Genomic DNA, 10,323 nt, shown 5'->3' on the forward strand with positions numbered 1-10,323 from the left:
AGTACTCGGTGATATTTATCTTCACTGAATACTCTATAACATGGAATACTACCGAGTACTCAGTGATATTTATCTTCACTGAATACTCTATAACATGGAATGCTACCGAGTACTCAGTGATATTTATCTTCACTGAATACTCTATAACATGGAATGCTACCGAGTGCTCGGTGATATTTATCTTCACTGAATACTCTATTACAGTGAATACTACCGAGTACTCAGTGATATTTATCTTCACTGAATACTCTATAACATGGAATACTACCGAGTACTCGGTGATATTTATCTTCACAGAATACTATATAACATGGAATACTACCGAGTACTTGGTGATATTTATCTTCACTGAATACTCTATAACATGGAATACTACCGAGTACTCGGTGATATTTATCTTCACTGAATACTCTATAACATGGAATACGACCGAGTACTCGGTGATATTTATCTTACTAGCGAGTACTCAGTGATATTTATCTTACTAGCGAGTACTTGGTGATATTTATCTTCACTGAATACTCTATAACATGGAATACTACAGAGTACTCGGTGATATTTATCTTACTAGCGAGTACTCTGTGATATTTATCTACACTGAATACTCTATAACATGGAATACTTCGAGTACTCGGTGATATTTATCTTACTAGCGAGTACTCGGTGATATTTATCTTACTATCGAGTACTCGGTGATATTTATCTTACTACCGAGTACTCGGTGATATTTATCTTCACTGAATACTCTATAACAGTGAATACTACCGAGTACTCAGTGATATTTATCTTCACTGAATACTCTATAACATGGAATACTACCGAGTACTCAGTGATATTTATCTTACTACCGAGTACTCAGTGATATTTATCTTACTAGCGAGTACTCGGTGATATTTATCTTCACTGAATACTCTATGACATGGAATATTTGTAGGTTCTCGATTTCACAGTGTGAACGTCCTAAAAAACAAACTTTCTTATGAGTGCATGAAGTGTATCAACTACATTAATTAATTTTGTGGTTTCATAACCAGCATGAGAACATCCATGTACTACATATATACACAACAAACACCCCATGTTATTCAGTTTATTTGGTACTTTCATTGAAAATACTACCTAATGCTTGGTAAATCAACAATTAATTTGTCGATACATTCATTTATGCTTGTCAAGTACCTGCTATTTTCACTTTCAATATATTGTAAACGATGACAACTTATAGGAATAGATGATTATGTAGACAGATGTTTCTGGGCTAGTATAATTGTTATATTATTAGAAATTCTATTGACCAATAGGATTCATATTAATGACTTGTTACCATAGTAACTAGTATACAGTAAAAGTACTTTCATACTAAATAAAGATTTATCACCAAGGGCTCAAGAAATTAAAAACATTTTCTGTTAAATGTGCTATTAAAAATAACTCCACAAATGAATAAAAGCAGATTTAAAGGTTACAGATATCAATAATCCTTTAAAAATAGCTGATAAATCATATAAATGTGTATATAATTAATATTTGACTTAAATTTATTTAATGACTGCCATATGGAGTATCCATATCAGCTGTTGTCCCTCAATGTGTCATGTAGTTAAACTGATAAACTATGAAGACCCTACATTCATGACATGTAGACAAGTTCCTTTGTCTATACAGAATTTATTTTTAAACCATATTACTGAGGAAAGAGAACACAGACAGATAATAACCACCATAGTTAACTATATACAACCTAAATTATACTCCTTGAAGACCAATCACAGCATATGTATAATGCAAGTCTAGAGTACTTCAAGGACAAGCCACAGCACTATTTTTGCATCCATTTGAGACTGGCTTACATTATCTTATCGTAAGCAGTTGTTTATGACATATCCTACAATTATTAAATGGAATAGTCTAAGTTCAGTCAACCATTCTTAGTTGGTGTATAAATGGAAGACTACTGCATTAATTGTTCTTCCAATCCTCCTTATAAGTATGCTAATGCATTTAAATGGAATAGTCCTAAGAGTTGATGTACCCTCATTATTTAAATGGAATAGTACTAATACACTGATTTTAAAAGAGCTGTGCCCATATCCCTTCACCACTTTAGCAATGTCCAGGAGAAGACAGGTCAAACTTATGATTAATCTATGTTTTATTATAATAGTTCTTTAATTCCATAAGGTACACTGGTCAACTTTCGTCTGAGCTACTGTCATCTGCAAACTCCTTGTCAAAATCCTCCTTTGATATCTGAAACAAAAACAGATTTATCATATACATGTATATATCATATTGAGCATGCTACAATTTCATAATCATGGAAAGTTCTACTAAGTCATACCCCTTAAAGCTGACAGTGCAAGTTAAAAAGCATCCAATTGAAATTAAAAAAAAATAATACATGTACAGATTTCCAAAAATCGTTTCCGAGACAATCCCCAGTTATGGTAGTGTCGTATCTAAGGACGGGCAGACATTTTTCTTTTTTGTTATGCGTGGATACAACCAAGCCGCCGCTGCTATAAAAAGAATGTGCTTCGTCACACTCGCATTCACTCTAACCTCAGTTGTTCACGGTGACACACCTGTATATCTGTACACCACGTGACCTACAACTGTATTCGCGAACGACACCAAACAGAAGCACTTACCTGTAACTTGAACAGAAAGATGGTCAGTGTCTCTCAATTATCTTTCAACTCTTGTTGAAAATAAAGTCTCCAAACAAATGCTTGAAAATGCATAACAAATTAATCCCAAATACTCTATCCATCTTCTCACGTGTTTTTCGTGGGTGCAGCCATTTTCATAACAAGTAAACAGTCCGAGGAGTTCCGATTTTTACTCGTATCCTACACAAGCACTCCTCGGATGTTTTCCTATTGTCTACACTACACTAGGGCTGTTGTGCGGTTTTATCACGCTTTAATTGCGTTATGACACGTGCACAAATAATACGAAGACACGGAAAATATTTCGATGGAAACTATGGATATAATGATGTAACAGTTGTAAAGTTGTTCTTGCTGCATATCCCACTGGAAAGACTCAGGTAGGAATTTACTCATATTTACTCTGTTTATAATTTCATTAGGTACATGTTTTGTTGGGGCCCAAATAGTTTGTGTTGTCGATACTTTCTTTTATTGTAAAATAGAATATATATGTATATATATAAAGTTACCTCTTCAAATTCCATATTCAAGTTCCGTAATGTGAACAAAAACTCATTTGCGTTTGTATTGAGAACGTATACTATGTATAATGGAGAGATGTGTCGTTATGCGCATGTATCGATAGACTGATACTTGTCTCAATGAACGCACGCGCTTTTATAGCGGCTCGTATCCACGCATAACAAAAAACGACAGCCGGAAACTAATAATAGGCTCTGTTTACACCGTTACGGGTGATCGGTCACACTCGGTCAATCTAGACGAGGCCAGCAAATTTTACCTGAGACAGCATGACACCTCGATGTTCGACACAAAAATGGAAATTTTGGTATAGTTTAGAAGGGAGGGACCACAAAATATATTCGACACAACCGCAGTATTCGATTCAACAGTGTTCGAGTCATCCGTGCTTAATTTACTAAGATAAAGAAGGGAAAAAATCGGGACCGAACGAAACGTTCGACTCATCCGATGTATTCGATTCAACCTTGTTCGACACAAGTGAGTTTTACTAGTACTGTATATCATCATTATCAGACCCAAAAAGAACATTAACGCAAAAAGTTCGGACACCAACACAACATTATCTGACTGTAGACCATTGAATAAACTCGTCTCAAAACTTTAAACCATTAACTGTTGAGACATTATACCATAAGGCACGTGTCATAATTAGATAGGTGTATAAAACAAAGCAGCCAACTAAACATTAAAGCAATCCTCTTCAGAGGAAACATTTGATGATCCAGTGATATATAAACTTTAACCCAGGGATTATTTTTGGTTATCAAATGGATGGGTCATTTTCAAGAAAAAGAACTACCCCAATATCTGTAATATAATTTATGGGCTATTTATAGAAATTTTCTGAATCATGTGGGTCATTCAGGTAAATTGTGGACCAATGGCCCCCTCCAAAATGATCCCTGCTGAACCCTTTCAGAATGGATAAAAAGTATGCTAAGTTAGATCGTAATCCTTGAGGGTGTGATTTTCTCTGTATCATGTTCTACTTGGATTGACAAACAGCTGGTAGTCTTTACTTCACCAATGCAGTATATTAATGTATAACAGTGGTATTAATTTAGCCTAACACCAGATGGAGGGCTGATCAAATCACTTTTTGTCTGTAAACAATTCTTGTTACTGCATGCTCTTTCTCAGAAAATACTGGACAGATCTCAAACTGCACACAAACTCGCCTTGATGCCTGGACATGAAGCATCACTTTAGAGACCAACAGATGGCAAACTTAGGTCACAAGGTCAAAGATATAAGTGAAAGCTTTTTGATTGGACAATATTTTGTTCTGACAGTATGAAGTGAATCAAATGCGGAATTGTGTGGCTAAAGGTAAAGATCACCAAATCAAATGGTTGAGGCATTCCTAAATGATCATATTCCCTGATTTATCCATTTGACCACAAATGGTGGGTATCAATACCCCCCCCCCCCAATATTGTTTTTCGTACCTTTCCCTTTTTTAATTTCTTCATTAACTTCAAATCTTTGTCAATATCATCAATGTCTTCCTCAGCTATTTCCTGTTTGCGTTTGCCCAATTTTTCCTTGCGTTTCCTTTTCTTGTCCTGGCGATCTTTGTGTTGAGACCAGGACTTGGTCTGTAGAGGTTTTTTCATCTTTCCCTTTTTCACGATTTCTCCACTTTTCAGCTGCTCCTGTCTTACTTTCTCTTTGACTTTGTCTCTGAGGTTAAAGCATGTGATGAGTTTAGTACATTTTATGTGAATTATTTAACTCATGAGTAATTTTCATTGCATCTTAAATAACTAATTTTCAATTAACCTCATTATTGGCTTATAAACATTATTCTAAAATGTTGACCTAAGACTTTTGTTGATCATGTTAATGAGAACTTATGACCAGATGTTAATGTGGCTTTGCATTAAATGACAAGATGGTTTGCTGTACATTTGTTTTAATCCTTGCCAATAACAAACCCAATATTGTACTATTCATGTATTTTAACACTCTGAAATAATCAACTAGACCCTACCAAGTACTCTCTACGGAAACTCCATAGTTACAGAATAATCACCAGTAATTACTACCCTACAGATGCTCTCACTCTCTAAGTTCCTCAAGGTTACTGAATGCTCTCTGCTATAACAGGACAATCTAAATATTTCCCAAGGTAACAGAATAATTACCATAGTAACAATTGATTTAGGATATAACACTTGAGGTTAAACAAATGTTCCTGACTAACAATAATCTCTGTGGTAACCAAATAATCACCATCGTAACTATAAATATTTAAAGTTGACTAAATACAAGGCGACAGCTACTAACTTGTAAGGTATTGTGCTCCAGTCTACATCAGGGGGAATGAAGTTTGCCAGCACTTTTCCTTTCAATTCTGGCATCTTAGGGACACGTACCAGTCCAAACCCTGTTGCTAGTCTACCAAAGTCTAAGTCCTTTACTCTGAAGATCATACTACATTCATGTTTTACATAGGACTGTACATACGACACATAGGCCTTGGCTGCCTTGTCCATTATGGCACGATCTTTGATAGACATTTTCTGTAGTTTTGGCAGGTGATTCTGAACATTGTCTGCTTTTTCTGTCATCTTTAAAGGTGCTTTCTGATTGATTTCAATGAATTTCACATAAGCATCTTCAGTTGGTAATAAAAATACAAGTGCAGTCCCTTTGTTGCCAATTCTCGCCGTGCGTCCACATCTATGGATGAAGGAGTTTGCGGAGCTGGGCGGATCGTACTGGACAACCCAATCAACTTCTGGGATGTCTACTCCCCTTGCCATTACATCTGTACACAGTAACACACCACTTTCCATTGTTCGGAATCTTGAGAATATCTTGTTCCTCTTTTTCTTCATTTTACCATGTATAGAAAGAATCTAGGAAATAAACATTTGTCATTATAAAACATTTGAAAAGATACATATGTATTTACAATGAATTTAATGAAATATCTAGATCTTGACACTTTCATTTTACAACAACTCAATTTTTAAACATGTTTTTGATATGTCTAAGATAATTGTTATTGTTCACAGTTTTAAGATGAGAATTTCCAGGTGCCCCAATAGGCCTTAATAACTCTATTCATCCGCGGCTTACGGTATACTTCGTTCAAAGATCAAGTCATTTATCATGATCATAACAATAGGACTAGCCTATTCAGAAGAATTGTCCTTCATTCCAATAAGCCTATACTACCAGTTAGTATGATTTTCAGTTACTCACTTAACAAATCTGACATACCAATATATCTTGACCTTGCATATGGGTCATATAAGTCACTCATTCATTATCATTTGCAAAATTTGTTTGACAGTATGGCTGAAATCAGCTGCACACACTCACCTGGGACTTTTTCAGGATATGTTGTATGGCTTGAGAAAAATAGTCAACACCAGCACACGTACTGAAAAACACCAGTATTTTGATCTCCTTGTTAATGTGCAAGAAATGAATGAGTTGGTTAAATTTCTCATCACTGTCCATGATCATGTATTGGTTTTCTAGAGATGCGGGTGTCCTCCTTACTGCACTTGTGTCAGAGCTGTCCCTTTTTTCCTTTACATTAATCCGAACTGGATTTCTCATCCCAGCTCGGATGAGTTTTTCTACCTCATCTGTCTGGGTAGCAGAAAATAATCCTGTGCGGCGTTGTTTTGGTAGAAAACTCAGGATTGTATTAATGCTAGCTTCAAAACCCATTTCTAAAAGACGGTCGGCTTCATCCAACACAAGAATTTCTAGAGATTTCACACTTGCTGCAAGGTTACATCCATCCCACTTTTTCTCTAATAATGACTCAAAGCGCCCAGGAGTAGCAACCACAATATGACCTGAAACACATAAAATCTGGAATAACACCACATGTACCCTTTATATTTTTAATCTATCACACAAATACATATAACTTATCATAAGCACATGGGTCAAGGTCATTACTTTTTGCAAACCTTGTTTGGCTTCATCCAATAGAATTACTGGTTCAATATTAAGACCTCTTGGTTGTCAAGAGGAAGTTGTTTGAAAGAAAGAGAAGATTTATATACCCGACACACATTCTGACAGGTGAGCTAATAATCAATCAACTTACTTATGTGTAGTATGACTTACATTTACACTAGCTTATTTTTGAACCACTTAAATTTCTATTTCAAATTGATGATTCTGCAAAATTGATGATTCTGCAAAATTGATGGGGACTTGTATTAAAACTAAACACACATACAAATAATAACTTACCATCTTTATTTGAAGATAAAGTAAATACTTCATTCTTGTTGATAAATAACTTTTGTTCAGAACAGAAAGCTAGTAAAAGACATTGTAAATCAATTATTAGGTCAAAGAAAACGATGTCTGATATGATCTGGGAAATCACCTGTTTCTATAAATAGAACACAAGAGTTCCATTTGAACATAAATGGTGGAACACACGTTCTCTGGTCTAAAGATCAGCTGGCATGGTTTACAAGTTTACAGGAGTATTCAAGTGATGTTTAAGCTTAATATATGATAATGAATAGATATCTTCATCTGGAATATTTTTATGACTGAATATTTTACCGTTTCCACAACCTTGGGTATTCTGCTATAAGGTACAGTCTGTTTCATATAACTTCAGAATAACTAATCTTAATAAGGGCGCCCCCACTGTCAATTACCCGCGCCCTGCGCCCTTATTAGGTCAAATACGGTATTTGTTGACGAGGGCTTTTTCGCAGATAATATGCTGTTTTAACAAGCATACTGGTTTTTGCTTAAGCAATACATGTCCCTTATGTTACTGGCCCAGCTTAAAATAATAAAAGTGATGCAATCGAGTAAATGGACCTTGACCCAAAATCCCTAAAACTTGAACTTGTCGGAGATATTACGGTCATCATCATTGTGTGAAGTTTGATAAAAATCCCTCATCGAGATGAGAATGAAAGTGTTGCATAATCATGTTGATACAATTCAAGACAACTGGAGAGGAAATTAAATCCTTATAGCGACCCCCCCCCCCCCCCCCCCCCTCCCCTCCCCAGTGTGACCAGTAGGAGACAATTACCATTTAGTTACATCATACAGACATAGTAACGACTTGGTATGTTGAAATTACTATTATCTATCATAAAAATCATCACAATAATGACTTGCCTGGTATCTTTACAATAATGATACATCTTTATAATGATATATTATGTCAAAAACATTGTTGTCAAATCTGTTATAGAAACTTATCTAAGAACTAAAGTCTATTTGTAAAAGTAACTTAAAAATGTAGTTTTTCACAATAATGACTTATCTATGACCTACACATGTAGAGTGTACGGTCACTTACTATAAAGAGGCTGCTGGTCTTTCGATTTGTCATTTGACATTATCATGCATATGCGATGGTCATAAGTTTCTAGCTTACTAGCTAAGTTAGTGTTCCTTTTAGCCTTGTTGAAAGATACACAACGGCATAGAGAAAAAGAGGCCGTTTGTTTGAGCCCCACCATTGACAATTTGACGGGGTATTTTTTATTACTCCTTCCTATTACACTTGTTTGTTTTATTAGCTCAATAGAGTATTGTTTTGAAATGTATCAACGTCAAGTAACAACTTACCCATGCTAATAAAATAATGGCTTAGCCATTAGCTATTGCAAATGTTCAGGGATTGACACTAACAGTAGCCCGGCAGCCCTGGGCTGCCTGGAATTTGGTCGGGCTCCTAGAATGTCCAGACCAGCAGCCCTGTAGGCTGCCAACATTTCCAATCAAATTTATAATGTCCAGCTAAAGTTTTCTTCATTTACTTCAAAAATATTATTTTCAAAACTTTTTTCATGATTGAACCGATGCGTAAGATCTAATATTTTTATACTCAGAATGAACTAGAATGCAGGAAACTGCATCTAGAATATTCATTTTTTCCGCTGTGTGGGGTAAGGGCTGGAGGCCTAGGGACATTATGCCCCCTAGGCCTATAAATCCCCCAAGAGGGACATCACCTTTGGCAGCCTCATTCCAAAACCTGACAGCCCGGCGGTCTGTTAAGGCACAGGGGCATGTCTAATTTTATATAAAAAAATAGCCAGAAATACCTATATATATATTGACATATATAGGTATTTCTGCCTATTTTTTTTAATATAAAACTAGACATGTCCCTGTGGTCAAGGTGATTAAATGAATTAAAGTCAATATCATAACAATTTCATGTAACTCCTTTAGGCTTAGCTTCTGTTATATTACTCCCATTTCAATTGTATTTTTCTGATTTAATTAGGTTAAGAAATTATAATATACATTTTGTAATCTCACCTCCATTTAATTTGAACTTATTTATATCATCCTGTGGTTTTTCGCCTCCAATAAACAATATAGAAGCGACGCCATCATGATTTTCAAGAAAATGGTCAATGACCTCTTTGATTTGGAATGCTAATTCTCTTGTAGGAGTTAGAATGATAGAAAATATCTCGTGTTTCTTCAGTTTCCCTGTTTCTCTCACTTGCTTGTCAAGCTTTTCAAGTATAGGAATAAGGAAAGCTAAAGTTTTGCCACTTCCAGTCACTGCCTCAGCTGCCACGTCCTTGTTGCCAATAAATAATGGTATGCATGCCACTTGAACAGGAGTTGCTTTCACAAATTTCAACTTATCTAGTGTTTTAAAAGTAGAATCACAAAGTGTGACTGGCAACTCTTCCCACGTGGGTTCCATGTTTGTTATTGCTAACGGATCGGTAAATATTACGGATTGTAATATTGTTATGGAAATAATATTGATAAAGTAAGTATTCATTAATATTTATGAATCAATTTATACGGAAGACATAAAAATAACCTGTACATGAATTATTGTCACCAAATCATTAATATTTAGCATTTCAATATATTTTTTTATTGATTTTTGTTATCAAATATATTCTGTAAGATTATTTCAATTTTGAGACTACATTTTTATTACCTCCAAAATGAAGAGTTCGGCTTTGTTTTGCGGCTTCAGCTGCATCGCTGCTGATTATTTAGCCTAACAATCCATGCAGTGAAAGGCATTTGGAAATTGTGAAGAAGTTCTGCGTAAGTTAAATAACTGCGTTTTAACTATCAGATAATTATTAGCGAAAACTTATCGTTTCTTCACTTGCATGTTTGCACCGAC

At 35.3% G+C, this 10,323-nt stretch overlaps 1 protein-coding gene across 1 annotated transcript; it reads right to left on the reverse strand.

Annotated features, from left to right (window-relative positions):
- Window positions 1-1,076: 1,076 nt before the first annotated feature.
- LOC117335865 (ATP-dependent RNA helicase DDX55-like) lies at window positions 1,077-9,887 on the reverse strand. Its single transcript, XM_033896118.1, has 5 exons — window positions 9,483-9,887; window positions 6,534-7,021; window positions 5,490-6,064; window positions 4,649-4,883; window positions 1,077-2,250 (listed from the first exon to the last, which is right to left on the reverse strand). The coding sequence occupies exons 1-5, from the start codon at window positions 9,880-9,882 to the stop codon at window positions 2,191-2,193; spliced, it is 1,758 nt and encodes a 585-aa protein (XP_033752009.1). The 5' UTR covers window positions 9,883-9,887; the 3' UTR covers window positions 1,077-2,190.
- Window positions 9,888-10,323: the final 436 nt, after the last annotated feature.

This window comes from Pecten maximus, chromosome 10 (genome assembly GCF_902652985.1).
Source record: "Pecten maximus chromosome 10, xPecMax1.1, whole genome shotgun sequence".
In the NCBI taxonomy this organism is placed as follows: domain Eukaryota; kingdom Metazoa; phylum Mollusca; class Bivalvia; order Pectinida; family Pectinidae; genus Pecten; species Pecten maximus.

Coding starts and splice junctions, on each gene's coding strand:
- LOC117335865 (XM_033896118.1), bottom strand. CDS start 9,882: ATGGAACCCACGTGGGAAGAGTTGCCAGTCACACTTTGTGATTCTACT. Junction 7,022..9,482: donor TAAGTTCAAATTAAATGGAG/GTGAGATTACAA, acceptor TATGTGTTTCAG/GTCATATTGTGGTTGCTACT. Junction 6,065..6,533: donor ATATCCTGAAAAAGTCCCAG/GTGAGTGTGTGC, acceptor TTTATTTCCTAG/ATTCTTTCTATACATGGTAA.